This window comes from Oncorhynchus keta, chromosome 37 (assembly GCF_023373465.1).
Source record: "Oncorhynchus keta strain PuntledgeMale-10-30-2019 chromosome 37, Oket_V2, whole genome shotgun sequence".
Lineage (NCBI taxonomy): Eukaryota > Metazoa > Chordata > Actinopteri > Salmoniformes > Salmonidae > Oncorhynchus > Oncorhynchus keta.
In genome coordinates this window covers 26,108,071-26,129,771 of record NC_068457.1, presented here as the reverse complement: position 1 = coordinate 26,129,771, position 21,701 = coordinate 26,108,071, and the positions used below count along the sequence as shown (strand labels likewise).

The window sequence follows — 21,701 nt, the reverse complement described above, 5'->3', positions numbered from 1 at the left end:
CATTGTTCAAGGACACTCCTTAAGTACCTGGATGTATACTGACTACACTCCTTAAGTACCTGGATGTATACTGACTACACTCCTTAAGTACCTGGATGTATACTGACTACACTCCTTAAGTACCTGGATGTATACTGACTACACTCCTTAAGTACCTGGATGTGTACTGACTACACTCCTTAAGTACCTGGATGTATACTGACTACACTCCTTAAGTACCTGGATGTATACTGACTACACTCCTTAAGTACCTGGATGTATACTGACTACACTCCTTAAGTACCTGGATGTGTACTGACTACACTCCTTAAGTACCTGGATGTATACTGACTACACTCCTTAAGTACCTGGATGTATACTGACTACACTCCTTAAGTACCTGGATGTATACTGACTACACTCCTTAAGTACCTGGATGTATACTGACTACACTCCTTAAGTACCTGGATGTATACTGACTACACTCCTTAAGTACCTGGATGTGTACTGACTACACTCCTTAAGTACCTGGATGTATACTGACTACACTCCTTAAGTACCTGGATGTATACTGACTACACTCCTTAAGTACCTGGATGTGTACTGACTACACTCCTTAAGTACCTGGATGTATACTGACTACACTCCTTAAGTACCTGGATGTATACTGACTACACTCCTTAAGTACCTGGATGTATACTGACTACACTCCTTAAGTACCTGGATGTATACTGACTACACTCCTTAAGTACCTGGATGTGTACTGACTACACTCCTTATGTACCTGGATGTATACTGACACCAAAGTTCAGTACTTTTTTAAGGCATGTTTAACATTTTAATAGTGGTACAGATGTAGGATCTTAATTTGAACCAGTTTGCTACAGAAGGAAGAAAATCCTGCAGCAAGAGGAAATGTTAATTATTATGTGGATTATAATTAATGGTCATCTTTGTAGCATATTAGCGTTTTTCATCATGAATGTTGTTCTGGAGGCAGCACTGCGGAGTGGTCACTCGCTAGCACAGCCACAAATTCATAAAATCGGATTTTAAACCTAACGCTTTCAAAGTGGAATTTACAAACTTCCGAAGCCTTTTTATACCTGAAATATACTACAAGTTCAAATTTCCTGCATAGCAGGAAAGTTCTCCTGAAAAAGGGTGATCAAATTAAGATCCTACATCTGTATATTGAAATTGTAAAACGACCTTGTAAGAAATTATTTATGGTATATGCAGTCATCCTTGAACTTCCAAATTAAATCATTGTACCTTGTATCCATGGATACAAATGGATCATAATTCGTAAAGAAAAAAACACTACAATCATAACATTAAAGGAGAGAGGTTCTTTGTAATATTCACGGTATGTCCTTTAGTTGTATACTGATGAAACGCAATTCATACAGTTAATGACATATCAAGGAGCCATTGTAAGAGATGGAATATATTTATAATATCCCTAAGACAGACAGCCGGACGGCCAGATGGACAGGAAGACATTAGTGCAGCACTGTGACATTTCCAAAACAGCTTATTCAGATTGATTTTAGGGAGACGTTTGATGGGTATTATCCCAAGAAAGCAATGACGTGGCCCTCAGGACAAATCTGACAGAAAGTTCATGACTGACATCAAATTGATCAGCCGTTTAGCAATGACAGGGTAGGGATCAGGGGAGGGAGAGGAGACAAGGGATAGAGAGAGCGAGACAAGGAGAAAGAGAGCGCGATAGACAGAGAGAGACAGAGAGACACAGAGAGAGAGAGAGCAAGACAGAGAGAAAGAGAGCGCGATAGACAGAGAGAGAGACAGAGAGAAAGAGACACAGAGAGAGACACAGAGAGAGAGATCCTACATCTGTAAGACAGAGACAGAGAGACACAGAGAGAGAGAGAGCAAGACAGAGAGAAAGAGAGCGCGATAGACAGAGAGAGAGACAGAGAGAAAGAGACACAGAGAGAGAGAGAGCAAGACAGAGAGAAAGGGGGCGCGATAGACAGAGACAGAGAGACAGAGAGAGAGAGCAAGACAGAGAGAAAGAGTGCACAATAGACAGAGACAGAGAGAAAGAGAGCACGATAGACAGAGAGAGAGAGACAGAGAGAGAGAGACAGAGAGAGAGAGACAGAGAGAGAGAGACAGCAAGACAGAGAGAAAGAGAGCGCGATAGACAGAGAGAGAGAGACAGAGAGAGACAGAGAGAGAGAGACAGCAAGACAGAGAGAAAGGGGGCGCGATAGACAGAGACAGAGAGACAGAGAGAGAGAGCAAGACAGAGAGAAAGAGAGCGCGATACAGAGACAGAGAGAGATAAACAACCAGAGAGATTTATGTTGATTTATTTTCCCTTTTGTACTTTAACTATTTGCACATAATCTGAATTTGACATTTCTTTAGTATTTCTGTGAATGTAAAGTAAAGTTTACTGTAAAAAAAATGTATTGTTTATTTCACTTTGACTTATTATCTATTTCACTTGCTTTGACAATGTAAACATGTGTTTCCCATGCCAATAAAGCCCCTTAAATTGAAATTGACAGAGAGCGAGTGGGCAGAGTAAAGGTAGCTGGGTAGATCCCGTTCCTGTGTGATGTAACCCCTGGTAAACACCAATTTGGCCCAGTAAACCCTCAGTGTGTTGACATTCCTAACCCCCCCCCCCACTTACCCCACTAAGCTAAGGAACGGAGCCTACTGGCCAACAGTTACTCTGATGTGTCTGGTCTCTTTTACAATTTCAACAAACTATATGGTTGCCTAGCTACCATTTGGAAGAGTGAAAACAGCCCTAAGTAATGTGGTGTGTAATAACAGTGGGAGCATGGAGAGCTGAGGACGGCTTACCTGTAAGAGAGAAGCATTACTGAGACTTAGTCTGAAGAGGTGATTTCTGAAGATAGAGGAGAGAGAGTTCTAACCAACATGATGACCAACAACATTCTACATCAGTAAAAAAACAAGCAAAAGTCTGTTGTGTTGGATGTGTGTGTACATGTAAAATATGTGGTCTGTGTGTGGGTTGCACGTGTGTGTGTGTGTGTGTGTGTGTATGTGTCTGCTTGGGTGTGTGTGTGTGTGTGTGTGTGTGTGTGTGTGTGTGTGTGTGTGTGTGTGTGTGTGTGTGTGTGTGTGTGTGTGTGTGTGTGTGTGTGTGTGTGTGTGTGTGTGTCTCACCTAGCTCCCACAATCAGCTGGTTTCTGGTCAGGTCAAGGGTCAGCTGGGAAAAGTCCTTCACTCCGGGACGAGAGAATCCTGACATCCAGGGACTCAATGCTGAAAGGAGGAAGAGGAGGGAAGGAAGAAGAGAAGGATGAGGAGGTGAAACGAGTGTGAACATCCAGTCAGTTGGGAAGCCGACACTAAACGGTCGCTGGCTCAGGCCCTGCTCTGACTGTGTGAAATGTCTCTCCCCTGACGCTTTACCTGGAACATAAGGATGAGCCTTTCAGCCGGTGTCATCAACTGATTTTTCACCAGGCTTCAGTTCAAACCAGCTCCTGTAGATCCATTATGACAGTAGCAGGCTAACATAGTAGTAGCATGTTGACACATCTGTATCAAACCAGCTCCTGTAGATCCATTATGACAGTAGCAGGCTAACACAGTAGTAGCATGTTGACACATCTGTATCAAACCAGCTCCTGTAGATCCATTATGACAGTAGCAGGCTAACATAGTAGTAGCATGTTGACACATCTGTATCAAACCAGCTCCTGTAGATCCATTATGACAGTAGCAGGCTAACACAGTAGTAGCATGTTGACACATCTGTATCAAACCAGCTCCTGTAGATCCATTATGACAGTAGCAGGCTAACACAGTAGTAGCATGTTGACACATCTGTATCAAACCAGCTCCTGTAGATCCATTATGACAGTAGCAGGCTAACATAGTAGTAGCATGTTGACACATCTGTATCAAACCAGCTCCTGTAGATCCATTATGACAGTAGCAGGCTAACACAGTAGTAGCATGTTGACACATCTGTATCAAACCAGCTCCTGTAGATCCATTATGACAGTAGCAGGCTAACACAGTAGTAGCATGTTGACACATCTGTATCAAACCAGCTCCTGTAGATCCATTATGACAGTAGCAGGCTAACATAGTAGTAGCATGTTGACACATCTGTATCAAACCAGCTCCTGTAGATCCATTATGACAGTAGCAGGCTAACATAGTAGTAGCATGTTGACACATCTGTATCAAACCAGCTCCTGTAGATCCATTATGACAGTAGCAGGCTAACACAGTAGTAGCATGTTGACACATCTGTATCATATCAAGATCAGTGCGACTGTGAGAGCAGGTGGCTCAAAACCAAAAGCTGCCAAACCAGCAGATAATCTCTCCTTGAGCCCTGTGCTGAAACGCATGCTGACCCTTACCAGAGGCTGAGCTAACGCTAGCCTGCTTCATTAGATGGAGAATGAGAGACAGAGGGAGAGTTAGGGGGAGGGAGAGAGAGAAAGAGAGTGAGAGACAGAGGGAGAGTTAGGGGGAGGGAGAGAGAGAAAGAGGCGGGGAGAGAAAAAAAGAGAGAGTGAGAGACAGAGGAAGACAAAGAGAGAGAGAGAGAGAGCGAGAGACAGAGGAAGACAGAGAGAGAGAGCGAGAGACAGAGGAAGACAGAGAGAGAGAGAGTGAGAGACAGAGGAAGACCGAGAGAGAGAGAGCGAGAGAGAGCGGGTGTTAGAGAGAAAGAGATGGGGGAGACAAAAAGGTCATTGGGGGAGGGAGGGATGTACCCAAAGCAATAAAGCCAGGGTTTGTTTTGGTGTCCTGATGTTAATGTAACTCGACACCCAGTCAAAACAGCCAACAGGCTCGGGACTCCAATAGAAAGACTGTTTGATGGGCAAATATAAACAGTTTAGCTTGGATGCGTCCAACTGGGGACTTTAAATTGAGGAGATAGAGACACAACTTCAAAACAAATGGGAAAAGTCAGAGAAGGCGAGCAAGACGTTCTCATATAGACGTGATATCAGCCTACACTAGATTCTTGCAATAAAGTTCAGTGTCCTGTATCTCAGCAACAGCTTAATATATAGATCATTTCTACAGACGACAGGTGATGTTAAGTGTATTTCTAAATCATAATAGTGTAATATAAAAAAGCCTCAGCCATTGAGATAGTTTTGTAAAATGTGAAAGTCCACACCACTCCGCTAACACAGACAGACTGTTAATCAGAACCACTAGTACCCCAAACCTCACACTGTTAAAACAGACCTTTGGTTCTTTGTCCATAAAATAATCTTAATGCTCCCTCTGGGTAGGAATAATCTCCTTCAAAAATGAGAAATGTTATCCTGCATAAAGGTTAGTCCCTCTGAAACCTTTCAATGACGACGATATTAAAAATGACAAATGGCACACAACTTCTGACAGCATTCGTGTATCAAACCGTAAACATCCCCTTCTGGATAGAGTTGCTGCTGTACGCTGCTATGAGCTCTTTACAAGATGTCTAACCTACTTCTCACTAACACAATGTTGTGTAGTTGTGCCTGTTTCACACCAGGTCAGAACATGTAGTGGCTACAGTAGTATTCTCTAGTAGATAGATGAATGAATAAATATATTGAATACTACTTTCATTTCTCATAGGGAAATGTGCAGCAACATACAGGCTTGACACAATGTCACTGGATCTGAACGGCTTCAAATCAAATCAGATGTTATTGGTCACATACACATGGTTAGCAGATGTTATTGGTCACATACACATGGTTAGCAGATGTTATTGGTCACATACACATGGTTAGCAGATGTTATTGGTCACATACACATGGTTAGCAGATGTTATTGGTCACATACACATGGTTAGCAGATGTTATTGGTCACATACACATGGTTAACAGATGTTATTGGGAGTGTAGCTAAAAGCTTGTAAAAGGACTAGAAGCGAGGCAGCCCTCTCTGTCGACGCCATCTTTAAAAGGCTTCAGTCCAAAGCCATGTTTGTATACAGCGGGAGATGGACAACTGCTTCTTTTGTAGGCCTGCAATCAATATGTCAGTCACTGACAGCACGTGTCAGCTAACATGTTTTAGATTGGTAAGTTAGTCTTGCCAGCTATCTAAACTTGTATAGTAATCATGGTTGAATTACCGACCGGGGCCCATTGATTTTATTAGTCAGTCTCACTCAGATCATATTAAAAACTGCAAACATTTCTCTCCACCCAAATGGCCAAATGTGAAGAATTGCAGGAAATAACTATAAAACGTCTAATTTTTCTCTCTGCTGTCATGAGGGGAAAAAAGTTGATGTCAGGCCGTCAACAAGCTGACTGCATGTTTTACATTTGTAAACAATTCTTATTTACAATGACGGCCTACCCCTCCCCTACCCCGGCCAAATCCTCTCCTACCCCGGCCAAATCCTCTCCTACCCCGGCCAAATCCTCTCCTACCCCGGCCAACCCCTTCCCTACCCTGGCCAACCCCTTCCCTACCCCGGCCAACCCCTTCCCTACCCCGGCCAAACCCTTAGCCTACCCCTCCCCTACCCCGGCCAAATCCTCTCCTACCCCGGCCAAATCCTCTCCTACCCCGGCCAAATCCTCTCCTACCCCGGCCAAATCCTCTCCTACCCCGGCCAACCCCTTCCCTACCCCGGCCAAACCCTTAGCCTACCCCGGCCAAACCCTCCCCTACCCAGGCCAAACCCTCCCCTACCCGGCCAACCCCCCCTACCCAGGCCAAACCCTCCCCTACCCCGGCCAACCCCTTCCCTACCCCGGCCAAACCCTTAGCCTACCCTGTATCCAACCCCCTACCCAGGCCAAACCCTCCCCTACCCCGGCCAACCCCCCACCTACCCAGGCCAAACCCTCCCCTACCCCGGCCAACCCCCCCTACCCAGGCCAAACCCAACCCCTACCCAGCCAACCCCCCTACCCAGGCCTAAACCTCCCCTACCCCGGCCTAACCCTCCCCTACCCCGACCAAACCCGGAAGACGCTGGGCCAATTTTCCACCGCCCTATGGGACTCTCAATCACAGCCGGTTGTGATACAGCCTGGAATCGAACCAGGGTGTCTGTAGTGACACCTCAAGATGAGATGCAGTGCCTTAGACCGCTGCGCTACTCAGGAACCCTGTGTGGGTACGCAGACCCACAAGCCACTCGGGAGCCCTGTGTGGGTAGGCAGACCCACAAGCCACTCGGGAGCCCTGTGTGGGTAGGCAGACCCACAAGCCACTCGGGAGCCCTGCGTGGGTAGGCAGACCCACAAGCCACTCGGGAGCCCTGTGTGGGTACGCAGACCCACAAGCCACTCGGGAGCCCTGTGTGGGTACGCAGACCCACAAGCCACTCGGGAGCCCTGTGTGGGTACGCAGACCCGCGAGCCACAATGGCCCCTCATGATGAGTTCAGATTTCTTGTGGCCCCACCCACATCAGAGTTGCCCATCCGGTCTCCAGTAAGACAACAATAGCAGACAGCAGTGTTTCCTGAGGTACATAGTGATGCCAGTCTCAGCCACATTGAACCAGCATGTGACAAGTGTGACAAGTGTCTGATGATTGACAGTTGACTGACAGAACAGTTTACCATTCCCCCCTCTCTTCCTCCCCCACCTCCTCTCCTCAGACCCCTTTCAGAAACTACACGCCTGAGGGGGGGAGCATCCTGGCAAAGGACAGACACTTTCTAACAGACATCCAAATGGAGTGGAAAGTAGTCTCTCTCTCTCTCTCTCTAGATAATGGAACCCTGAAAAGAGCTGACTGTGGAGGGAAGGAGTGAGGGAGGGGTTTTGGGGATGAGAGAGAGAAAGAATAGACAACTCTCTTAAAAGGGAAAAGGCTCCAGAAATGAGAGGAGTCCAATTATCTACAATCACAAAATGTTGCTGTCCTTTCGGTTTCTCTTGGGCCAGACCCATATAGCTGGCGTTCCGGGCAGAGGAGTGATTGAGAAGGATGAGGCTGCAGAATCCTCAGAGGAGATAGCAGTGAATAGCAAACCATTGTGAAACGTCTCATTGGAATGATGATGCGAGTGAGGAGTAGATTTACAAAATGGTATTGGAAATCTGTCAAATACTTTCACTATGCTTGACTGAGCTGCCTGGAGCTCCGTAACCAATTGCATACTCTTAAAAATGAAAACCCTGCCTACCCGGCACAACAGGCAAATGCTCAAAGTATCTAATGTGCTCACCTTTGTATGGGACGATGGGATGAACTTTCCTGGTACACTCCGGTAGGGGTGGGAACGGACTCTCAAAGTTGACCAATGGCTGCTGGCATAGACCGAGTGGCAGGCAGAGGAGCAGCACTAGACCAACGGGATGAAGGGACACAAACTCCCACAGAGACGTCGTCATGGTTACGGGGCCAACCACTCCCACCATACCTCTAACTGGTCCTTCCAGGACACACCTGAGGGAGGAAGGACAGAGCTGTCAGTCAAACATACACATGGCCAATGACGATTGATTATAACATGCAGACAGCCAATCACCACTTAGACAGTAAAGTGCAGCGAAAGACAACTAGAACGACATTGTCTTCTGTATAAAATGTATTTGAGCATTTAGATATTTTTACTCCTTGAAAGATATGGGAACTAAAGGTAGAAAGAGCAACGTGTCAACTGAACACCACAGACCATAGATCATACTATGTTTTACCTCTATGCCAGAATAGATCCATTTAACAAATCTGATCATTTCATTTAAAACCTTTAGTGACCCTAAGCCTTCCTGACCCCTGGGACTTGTACTTTTGACTGTTTTATGGGCTGGCCAATTGACACCTGTCTAGTGTGCTGACATTGTGCAGAGCTGGAGTGAGTGGCCACCAACGCTGACCCAAATGACATTAGCGGGGTCAAAGGTTATAGCAACACAACAGTAATTGAGCTACTCCCCCTATCCCAAACCCCAACATGCAAACTTATCCTGTCATTACTGATAATCACACACATTCATTCAAATGTAGATAGATATGCAGGGGTTGAGGGAACAGTGTGTGGTATGTAGATAGATATGCAGGGGTTGGGGGAACAGTGTGTGGTATGTAGATAGATATGCAGGGGTTGAGGGAACAGTGTGTGGTATGTAGATAGATATGCAGGGGTTGAGGGAACAGTGTGTGGTATGTAGATAGATATGCAGGGGTTGAGGGAACAGTGTGTGGTATGTAGATAGATATGCAGGGGTTGGGGGAACAGTGTGTGGTATGTAGATAGATATGCAGGGGTTGAGGGAACAGTGTGTGGTATGTAGATAGATATGCAGGGGTTGAGGGAACAGTGTGTGGTATGTAGATAGATATGCAGGGGTTGAGGGAACAGTGTGTGGTATGTAGATAGATATGCAGGGGTTGAGGGAACAGTGTGTGGTATGTAGATAGATATGCAGGGGTTGGGGGAACAGTGTGTGGTATGTAGATAGATATGCAGGGGTTGGGGGAACAGTGTGTGGTATGTAGATAGATATGCAGGGGTTGGGGGAACAGTGTGTGGTATGTAGATATATATGCAGGGGTTGAGGGAACAGTGTGTGGTATGTAGATAGATATGCAGGGGTTGAGGGAACAGTGTGTGGTATGTAGATAGATATGCAGGGGTTGAGGGAACAGTGTGTGGTATGTAGATAGATATGCAGAGGTTGAGGGAACAGTGTGTGGTATGTAGATATATATGCAGGGGTTGAGGGAACAGTGTGTGGTATGTAGATAGATATGCAGGGGTTGAGGGAACAGTGTGTGGTATGTAGATAGATATGCAGGGGTTGGGGGAACAGTGTGTGGTATGTAGATAGATATGCAGGGGTTGAGGGAACAGTGTGTGGTATGTAGATAGATATGCAGGGGTTGGGGGAACAGTGTGTGGTATGTAGATAGATATGCAGGGGTTGAGGAAACAGTGTGTGGTATGTAGATAGATATGCAGGGGTTGAGGAAACAGTGTGTGGTATGTAGATAGATATGCAGGGGTTGAGGAAACAGTGTGTGGTATGTAGATAGATATGCAGGGGTTGAGGAAACAGTGTGTGGTATGTAGATAGATATGCAGGGGTTGAGGGAACAGTGTGTGGTATGTAGATAGATATGCAGAGGTTGAGGGAACAGTGTGTGGTATGTAGATAGATATGCAGGGGTTGAGGAAACAGTGTGTGGTATGTAGATAGATATGCAGGGGTTGAGGAAACAGTGTGTGGTATGTAGATAGATATGCAGGGGTTGAGGGAACAGTGTGTGGTATGTAGATAGATATGCAGGGGTTGAGGGAACAGTGTGTGGTATGTAGATAGATATGCAGGGGTTGAGGGAACAGTGTGTGGTATGTAGATAGATATGCAGGGGTTGAGGGAACAGTGTGTGGTATGTAGATAGATATGCAGGGGTTGAGGAAACAGTGTGTGGTATGTAGATAGATATGCAGGGGTTGAGGGAACAGTGTGTGGTATGTAGATAGATATGCAGGGGTTGAGGGAACAGTGTGTGGTATGTAGATAGATATGCAGGGGTTGGGGGAACAGTGTGTGGTATGTAGATAGATATGCAGGGGTTGGGGAAACAGTGTGTGGTATGTAGATAGATATGCAGGGGTTGAGGGAACAGTGTGTGGTCCCCCTTAATCCCCTTTAGCCGATAGGGAACAATGGCCTATTTTCATAGAGTAGAATAGTTTAGTATAGAATAGTTTACAATAAAATAGTTTAGTATAGAATAGTTTACAATAAAATAGTTTAGTATAGAATAGTTTACAATAAAATAGTTTAGTATAGAATAGTTTACAATAAAATAGTTTAGTATAGAATAGTTTACAATAAAATAGTTTAGTATAGAATAGTTTACAATAAAATAGTTTAGTATAGAATAGTTTACAATAAAATAGTTTAGTATAGAATAGTTTACAATAAAATAGTTTAGTATAGAATAGTTTACAATAAAATAGTTTAGTATAGAATAGTTTACATTAAAATAGTTTAGTATAGAATAGTTTACATTAAAATAGTTTAGTATAGAATAGTTTACATTAAAATAGTTTAGTATAGAATAGTTTACAATAAAATAGTTTAGTATAGAATAGTTTACAATAAAATAGTTTAGTATAGAATAGTTTACATTAAAATAGTTTAGTATAGAATAGTTTACATTAAAATAGTTTAGTATAGAATAGTTTACATTAAAATAGTTTAGTATAGAATAGTTTACGTTAAAATAGTTTAGTATAGAATAGTTTACATTAAAATATTTTAGTATAGAATAGTTTACAATAAAATAGTTTAGTATAGAATAGTTTACAATAAAATAGTTTAGTATAGAATAGTTTACAATAAAATAGTTTAGTATAGAATATTTTACATTAAAATCGTTTAGTATAGAATAGTTTACATTAAAATAGTTTAGTATAGAATAGTTTACATTAAAATAGTTTAGTATAGAATAGTTTACAATAAAATAGTTTAGTATAGAATAGTTTACATTAAAATAGTTTAGTATAGAATAGTTTACATTAAAATAGTTTAGTATAGAATAGTTTACATTAAAATAGTTTAGTATAGAATAGTTTACATTAAAATAGTTTAGTATAGAATAGTTTACATTAAAATAGTTTAGTATAGAATAGTTTACATTAAAATAGTTTAGTATAGAATAGTTTACATTAAAATAGTTTAGTATAGAATAGTTTACATTAAAATAGTTTAGTATAGAATAGTTTACAATAAAATTGTTTAATATAGAATAGTTTACAATAAAATTGTTTATTATAGAATAGTTTACAATAAAATAGTTTAGTATAGAATAGTTTACAATAAAATAGTTTAGTATAGAATAGTTTACAATAAAATAGTTTAGTATAGAATAGTTTACATTAAAATAGTTTAGTATAGAATAGTTTACAATAAAATAGTTTAGTATAGAATAGTTTACAATAAAATAGTTTAGTATAGAATAGTTTACAATAAAATAGTTTAGTATAGAATAGTTTACAATAAAATTGTTTATTATAGAATAGTTTACAATAAAATAGTTTAGTATAGAATAGTTTACAATAAAATAGTTTAGTATAGAATAGTTTACAATAAAATAGTTTAGTGTAGAATAGTTTACAATAAAATGGTTTATTATAGAATAGTTTACAATAAAATAGTTTAGTATAGAATAGTTTACAATAAAATAGTTTAGTATAGAATAGTTTACAATAAAATAGTTTAGTATAGAATAGTTTACATTAAAATAGTTTAGTATAGAATAGTTTACAATAAAATATTTTAGTATAGAATAGTTTACAATAAAATAGTTTAGTATAGAATAGTTTACAATAAAATAGTTTAGTATAGAATAGTTTACAATAAAATAGTTTATTATAGAATAGTTTACAATAAAATAGTTTAGTATAGAATAGTTTACAATAAAATAGTTTAGTATAGAATAGTTTACAATAAAATAGTTTAGTGTAGAATAGTTTACAATATAATAGTTTAGTATAGAATAGTTTACAATATAATAGTTAAGTATAGAATAGTTTACAATAAAATAGTTTAGTATAGAATAGCTTAGTATAGAATAATTTAGAATAGAATAGTTCAGTATATAATATTTTATTATAGAATAGTATAGTGTAGAATAGATTAGTATAGAATAGTTTAGTATAGAAAAGTTTAGTATAGAATAGAATACCGGAGCACCAAGTCTGGGACCAAAAGGCTCCTCAACAGCTTCTAGCCCCAAGCCATAAGACTGCTGAACAGTTCATAAAATCGCCACCGGACAATTTACATTCACCCCCCCCTCCCTTTTGTACACTGCTGCTACTCACTGTTTGTTTGTTACCTATGCATAGTCACTTCACCTCCACCTATATTTACAGATTACCTCAACTAGCCTGTACCCCTGCACACTGACTCGGTACAGGTGCCCCCTGTATATACCCCCGCACACTGACTCGGTACAGGTGCCCCCTGTATATACCCCCCACACTGACTCGGTACAGGTGCCCCCTGTATATACCCCCCACACTAACTCGGTACAGGTGCCCCCTGTATATACCCCCACACTGACTCGGTACAGGTGCCCCCTGTATATACCCCCCACACTGACTCGGTACAGGTGCCCCCTGTATATACCCCCCACACTGACTCGGTACAGGTGCCCCCTGTATATACCCCCGCACACTGACTCGGTACAGGTGCCCCCTGTATATACCCCCCACACTGACTCGGTACAGGTGCCCCCTGTATATACCCCCCACACTGACTCGGTACAGCTGCCCCCTGTATAAAGCCTCATTATTGTTATTCTTAATGTGTTACTTTTTATTATTACTTTTTATTTTAGTCTACATCGTAAATATTTTATTCTTCTTGAACTGCACTGTTGTTAAGGGCTTGAAAGTAAGCATTTCACGGTAAAGTCTACACTTGTATTCGGCGCATGTGACAAATACAGTTTGATTTTATTTGAATAGTATAGAATAGTTTAGAGTAGAATAGTATAGAATAGTTTAGAATAGAATAGTATAGAATAGAATACTGTAAAATAGAATAGTATAGAATAGTATAGAATAGTCTAGAGTTGAAGTGTAGAATAGAATAGTATAGAATAGTATAGAATTGTCTAGAATAGAATACTGTAAAATAGAATAGTATAGAATAGTTTAGAGTAGAATAGCATAGAATAGAATACTTTAAAATACAATAGTATAGAATAGTATAGTATAGTCTAGAGTAGAAGTGTAGAATAGAATAGTGTAGAATAGAATAGTATAGAATAGTATAGAATTGTCTAGAATAGAATACTGTAAAATAGAATAGTATAGAATAGTATAGTCTAGAGTAGAAGTGTAGAATAGAATACTGTAGAATAGAATAGTGTAAAATAGTCTAGAATAGAATAGTGTAGAATAGAATAGTGTAAAATAGAATAGTATAGAATACTGTAAAATAGAATAGTCTAGAGTAGAAGTGTAGAATAGAATAGTGTAGAATAGAATAGTATAGAATAGTCTAGAATAGTGTAGAATAGAATAGTATAGAATAGTATAGAATTGTCTAGAATAGAATACTGTAAAATAGAATAGTATAGTCTAGAGTAGAAGTGTAGAATAGAATAGTGTAGAATAGAATAGTATAGAATAGTGTAAAATAGTCTAGAATAGAATAGTGTAGAATAGAATAGTGTAAAATAGAATAGTATAGAATACTGTAAAATAGAATAGTCTAGAGTAGAAGTGTAGAATAGAATAGTGTAGAATAGAATAGTATAGAATAGTCTAGAATAGAATAGTGTAAAATAGAATAGTATAGAATAGTCTAGAATAGTATAGAATAGTGTAAAATAGAATAGTATAGAATAGTATAGTATAGAATAGTCTAGAGTAGAAGTGTAGAATAGAATAGTGTAAAATAGAATAGTGTAGAATAGAATAGTATAGAATAGTGTAAAATAGAATAGTATAGAATAGTACAGAGTAGTCTAGAATAGAATAGTGTAGAATAGAATAGTGTAAAATAGAATAGTATAGAATAGTACAGAATAGTCTAGAATAGAATAGTGTAGAATAGAATAGAATAGTATATAATAGTCCAGAATAGAACAGAATAGTCTAGAATAGAATAGTCCAGAATAGAACAGTGTATATTAGTCCATCAGAGACTGACATTCTTCTTCTGTTCTGCTCCCAACACCCCCAAGACAGACAGACTCAAACACTTTCACTACATCTGTTACTGTAAACTTCTGGTGTAGTTATTCAACCGTGTGTCTCTCCTGCATGTTGTGGGCACAGATGTGGAACCCTCCTTCCTCTTTAAAGATGTGGAGCAAGTGAAGGGAGAAGGAAGCATCAAGCGTAAGTTGCTGCAGTCCTAAACATCTGGCTCTAGCTAGCTGGTCACAGCAGCCTCGGAGACCACTGGAGTTGGCAACTTGGCACAAGTCCAGTCTAAAACCATCTGGGTGCTTAATGCCCCACTATCACCATGGGCATCAGCAGACGCTGGCACACACACTGTACTGTACATCACTGAGGAAAACACACACACACAATCGTGCTTGCACATGGACACACACACACACACACACACACACACACACACACACACACACACACACACACACACACACACACACACACACACACACACACACACACACACACACGCTCCTTCTCACATTCCCTCTCTCCCCAATGTCCTTGTTGTAGTGCTGAAGGACTGGAGAGTTTTTAACAAAGTAAAGTTGATCATTAATGTTTGCAGTGAACCATAAGAGGCGTTCAGCCACAACTGTAATGACTTGATGTTTGGGCGCCAATCAGCTGCCAGTGTGTGTGTGTGTGTGTGTACATGATCAGAGTCAGGTATCTTGAATGAGAGAAGGGAGGGTCTCCTTCTGTTGATTATGGCAGTAGATACAGTAGGTTGTCATGGTAACAACATGTATTGCTGATGGAGATGATTAGTGGTGTGGATGATTATGAACAGATGCATTTTTTTATAGTGTCTTAATTAGGAGTTTGTGATATAGCCTATACATGTTGTACACTGAGGGTACAAAACATTAGGAACACCTTCCTAATATTGATTAACAAAACATTAGAAACACCTTCCTAATATTGATTAACAAAACATTAGAAACACCTTCCTAATATTGATTAACAAAACATTAGGAACACCTTCCTAATATTGATTAACAAAACATTAGAAACACCTTCCTAATATTGATTGACAAAACATTAGGAACACCTTCCTAATATTGAGTTGCACCCCCTTCTGCCCTCAGAACAGCCTCAATTCGTCAGGGCCTGGACTCTGCAAGGTGTTGAAAGTGTTCCACTGGGAAGCCGGCTCGTGTTGACACCAACACTTCCACCGAAGTCGTCTCCTCTCCTTGTTCCGGCGGCGCTCGGCGTCACCGGCTTTCTAGCCGTCGCCGCTCCATTTCTCATATATCCATTTGTTTTGTCTTGTTCCATTCCACACCTGGTTTTCATTCCATAATTACTGCATGTATTTAGGCCTCTGTTCCCCACCATGTCTTTGTGTGTAATTGTTTGTTGTTATGTGAATTTTGTCAGGCGCTACACTTTTGCTATGTTCCGTGTTTTTGGCACGTTATTGTTCTTATGTGCTGTCATTTTTGGACCGGATTTAAAGTGCGCCTGTTTCTTACACTCTGTGGAACCCCGACACAGTCCAAACCCTCCTACCACCCAGCCAGCAATAAATCAATCATGCAACACAACTTTGATTATAGGCTTTACTCCAGGCCCTCTGTTGTCTCTAATTGGCCTTTGGATCTAAGTCCTGACCAGGCAAGTTACTCATTAAACTGCTGCCCTACACACTGTGTGCATCCCAAATGGCACCCTATTCCCTATAGAGTGCACTACCTTGGACCAGAGCCCATGGCATACAGTCCTGAAGAACCATGAATCAAACTGGACAATAGAGGCTAGTAGTCCGTGTCAAAGTCTCACAGCTGGGCAACTTCTAGCCAATGACTCTCCACCAGTTATGAATAGATGTTAGATCTCAGCAGTGGTGGAAAAACGACTGAATTGTCATACTTGAGTAGAAGTAAAGATACCTTGATAGAAAATGACTCAAGTAAAAGTGAAAGTCACCCAGTAAAATACTACTTGAGTAAAAGTCTATAAGTATTTGGTTTTAAAATATATTTAAGTATCAAAAGTAAATTAAATTGCTCAAATGTACTTAAGTATCAAAAGTAAAAGTATATTTTTTTATTGAGACGGATAGCCAAGGGCACACTACAAAACTAATTTACAAAGAATCATCTGTGTTTAGTGAGTCCACTAGGTCAGAAGCATTAGGGATGACCAGGGATGTTCTCTTGAAGTGTGTGAATTGGACCCTTTTCCTGTCAAAATGTAAATAAGTACATTATTTTCTTTAGGAATGTAGTGAAGTAAAAGTTGCCAAAAATATGAATAGTAAAGTAGAGTACGAATACCCCCAAAAACGACTTAAGTAATACTTTAAAATATGTTTACTTAACTACTTTACACCACTGGATCTCAGTATGGAGAAGTGTTTAGGCTTCTAGCCAATGGCTCTCCACCAGTTAGAGAGAGAGAATAGCAGTAGTTCAGAGCTCATGATTGACTCCAGACAGGGGAGAATAGGAGCTGGTCCAGACAGACAGGGGAGAGTAGGGGCTGGTCCAGACAGACAGGGGAGAGTAGGGGCTGGTCCAGACAGACAGGGGAGAGTAGGGGCTGGTCCAGACAGACAGGGGAGAATAGGAGCTGGTCCAGACAGACAGGGGAGAGTAGGGGCTGGTCCAGACAGACAGGGGAGAGTAGGGGCTGGTCCAGACAGACAGGGGAGAGTAGGGGCTGGTCCAGACAGACAGGGGAGAATAGGAGCTGGTCCAGACAGACAGGGGAGAGTAGGGGCTGGTCCAGACAGACAGGGGAGAGTAGGGGCTGGTCCAGACAGACAGGGGAGAGTAGGGGCTGGTCCAGACAGACAGGGGAGAATAGGAGCTGGTCCAGACAGACAGGGGAGAGTAGGGGCTGGTCCAGACAGACAGGGGAGAGTAGGGGCTGGTCCAGACAGACAGGGGAGAGTAGGGGCTGGTCCAGACAGACAGGGGAGAGTAGGGGCTGGTCCAGACAGACAGGGGAGAGTAGGGGCTGGTCCAGACAGACAGGGGAGAGTAGGGGCTGGTCCAGACAGACAGGGGAGAGTAGGGGCTGGTCCAGACAGACAGGGGAGAGTAGGGGCTGGTCCAGACAGACAGGGGAGAGTAGGGGCTGGTCCAGACAGACAGGAGAGAGTAGGGGCTGGTCCAGACAGACAGGGGAGAATAGGGGCTGGTCCAGACAGACAGGGGAGAATAGGGGCTAGTCCAGACAGACAGGGGAGAGTAGGGTCTGGACTGCCCTGTAGCCTGTTTTTTTTTAGGCAGACATGGCCCTGGTAGGAGGGTGTCTGTAGCTGTAACCCTAACACCCACACACCTTCCCCACACACACACACTCCCTCCACGTCTTCTAATGAGCGTTACCCGTTCTCCTCTGGCCTGCCACAGACTCTTTCATTCTCCCTCCACTCTCTCCAGACCCCCTAAAGTCAGGTCTGTATTGACCATGTCTAATCCACCTCAATGGCCCAGACCCACAAAATCCCTCTAAAGCCTACTCCCAAACCAGGGGTGGCATCTCTAGAGCCCTCTATGATCCCGCTCCATCCAGATATGAGCCTGAACCAAAGAGAGGAAGAGTGAGGGAAAGAGACGGGGAGGGAGGGAGGAGAAAACATCTCACAGAAGAAGACAGGGAACAATGTGTTGTAAAAGCACATAAAGGTCCTTTATACGGATGCCAAGTCCTTTTATGGACGTATCAAATGTGATCATCTGTGAAAGATGAGACAGTCTAACTACTGGGTAGAGCGAGAGATGATGTGTCAACCATGGTGAAAACCCCCTGGGGAGATGGAAGGAGTGGATAAATGCTGCGTTGGTGGCCTGTCTGGGACAGCCGTGGGACTACAGTACTGATTATACTGGAACAATGAGGATGTGCTGCTAACAGGGGCTTAATGACCAACAAACAGCATGTTTAAAGTCAACGCTTAATGAAGGCTTCGTAAACCCTTTATAAGGCCTTCGTAGATGCTTCACAGAGGTTTTATAAGTCACACTATATAACAGGTGTTAAGGATATATCTGGATATGTGGCATAACCCTTTTCCCCATCCTTTACGTAACATTTATTGATGAATGATCTGTGAAGCATCTGTGAAGGTCTTAAAAAGGTTTTTAAATGGTTGCTTGGTTAAAGTGGGACCACAGCTTTTACATGGAATGACAAGGCACTCTCTCTGGAGAGGGAGCAGAGCAAGGCATGATGGCAGACAGAATCTATCCCCCCCTTTCTCTCACAGCCATGAGATGCTTTACATGTTTTTGGCCAATGAAAGTCTAGACACAACAACTACCACAACAACCACCACAACAACTACCACAACAACTACCACACCAACTATCACACCAACTACCACACCAACTACCACAACAACTACCACACCAACTACCACAACAACTACCACAACAACAACCACAACAACTACCACAACAACTACCACAACAACTACCACAACAACTACCACACCAACTACCACACCAACTACCACAACAACCACCACAACAACTACAACAACTACCACAACAACTACCACAACAACTACCACAACAACTACCACAACAACTACCACACCAACTACCACAACAACTACAACAACAACCACAACAACTACCACACCAACTACCACAACAACTACCACAACAACTACCACACCAACTACCACACCAACTACCACAACAACTACCACAACAACTACAACAACAACCACACCAACTACCACAACAACTACCACAACAACAACCACACCAACTACCACAACAACAACCACAACAACTACCACAACAACAACCACACCAACTACCACAGCAACTACCACAACAACAACCACACCAACTACCACAACAACAACCACACCAACTACCACAACAACTACCACAACAACAACCACACCAACTACCACAACAACAACCACAACAACTACCACAACAACAACCACACCAACTACCACAACAACTACCACAACAACAACCACAACAACTACCACAACAACTACCACAACAACTACCACACCAACTACCACACCAACTACCACAACAACCACCACAACAACTACAACAACAACTACCACAACAACTACCACAACAACTACCACACAACTACCACAACAACTACCACAACAACTACAACAACAACCACAACAACTACCACAACAACTACCACACCAACTACCACAACAACTACCACAACAACTACCACACCAACTACCACAACAACTACCACAACTACCACAACAACTACCACAACAACTACAACAACAACCACACCAACTACCACAACAACTACCACAACAACAACCACACCAACTACCACAACAACAACCACAACAACTACCACAACAACAACCACACCAACTACCACAGCAACTACCACAACAACAACCACACCAACTACCACAACAACAACCACACCAACTACCACAACAACTACCACAACAACAACCACCACAACAACTACCCCAACAACTACCACAACAACTACCACAACAACAACCACCACAACAACTACCACAACAACTACCACAACAACTACCACAACAACTACCACAACAACTACCACAACAACTACCACAACAACTACCACAACAACTACCACAACAACAACTACCACAACAACTACCACAACAACAACACAACAACTACCACAACAACTACCACAACAACTACCACAACAACTACCACAACAACTACCACAACAACAACCACAACAACAACCACAACAACTACCACAACAACTACCACAACAACTACCACAACAACTACCACAACAACTACCACAACAACTACCACAACAACTACCACAACAACTACCACAACAACAACTACCACAACAACTACCACAACAACAACTACCACAACAACAACCACAACAACTACCACAACAACAACCACAACAACTACCACAACAACTACCACAACAACTACCACACCAACTACCACAACAACAACCACAACAACAACCACCACAACTACCACAACAACTACCACAACAACTACCACAACAACTACCACAACAACTACCACACCAACTACCACAACAACTACCACAACAACAACTACCCCAACAACTACCACACCAACAACCACAACAACAACCACAACAACAACCACCACAACTACCACAACAACTACCACAACAACTACCACAACAACTACCACAACAACTACCACAACAACAACTACCACAACAACTACCACAACAACTACCACACCAACTACCACAACAACTACCACAACAACAACTACCACACCATACTGGCAGTTCCTAGAAATGTGTCTTGTTAAAGGTTTCAGAATGTCAACTATTTCACTTATGGCTAATTCACAGAGAAGTGTTCCTTCTATCAATCTATTACTAACATTGTAACTACATTAGCACTTGGTTGTACAGGGGTTTCAGCAGACTCTGAACTAATGCCTCTCATTTGGGAAGTTAAATGTTGGCTTTATGGACGAAAAGGAATGGAATTAAAAGGATTTGGAGATCAACAAATAGTGAGGACCTGGAGTGAAGTTTGAATAAAAAGTATACATCTGATAAACTAGTCAATGTGTGTGAAATGACACCACAATATACACCATTATGCTGCTACCTTTATACACCATTATGCTGATCTCATTATACACCATTATGCTGCTACCTTTATAAACCATTATGCTGCTCTCATTATACACCATTATGCTGCTCTCATTATACACCATTATGCTGCTACCTTTATACACCATTATGCTGCTACCTTTATACACCATTATGCTGCTCTCATTATACACCATTATGCTGCTACCTTTATACACCATTATGCTGCTACCTTTATACACCATTATGCTGCTACCTTTATACACCATAATGCTGCTACCTTTATACACCATAATGCTGCTACCTTTATACACCATTATGCTGCTAGCTTTATACACCATTATGCTGCTACCTTTATACACCATTATGATAATATATTTTGGTCAGGGCTCCCTTGAAAAATAGATTCCTATCGCAATGATAATAAATAAATACAATGCACTTCTCATAATGAAAACTCTTTATAAGACCAAAACACTACGTTTTCCTGAA

The 21,701-nt window shown here is 41.7% G+C and overlaps 1 protein-coding gene across 5 annotated transcripts in view; it reads right to left on the bottom strand.

The window, feature by feature from the left end:
• LOC118380969 (semaphorin-5B-like) overlaps positions 1-21,701 on the bottom strand; it is a 119,572-nt gene that overhangs the window by 50,884 nt on the left and 46,987 nt on the right. For all 5 annotated transcript variants that reach the window (XR_008096009.1, XR_008096010.1, XM_052499931.1 and 2 more), the window contains exons 2-4: positions 8,166-8,386; positions 3,160-3,259; positions 2,830-2,875 (exon numbers count right to left, since the gene is read on the bottom strand). Coding sequence is in view for 3 of the 5 variants with exons in the window: in XM_052499931.1 (XP_052355891.1) it covers positions 2,830-2,875; positions 3,160-3,259; positions 8,166-8,358 (339 nt within the window). In the remaining 2 variants the exon portion in view is untranslated. The remainder of the gene's footprint in view (positions 1-2,829; positions 2,876-3,159; positions 3,260-8,165; positions 8,387-21,701) is intronic.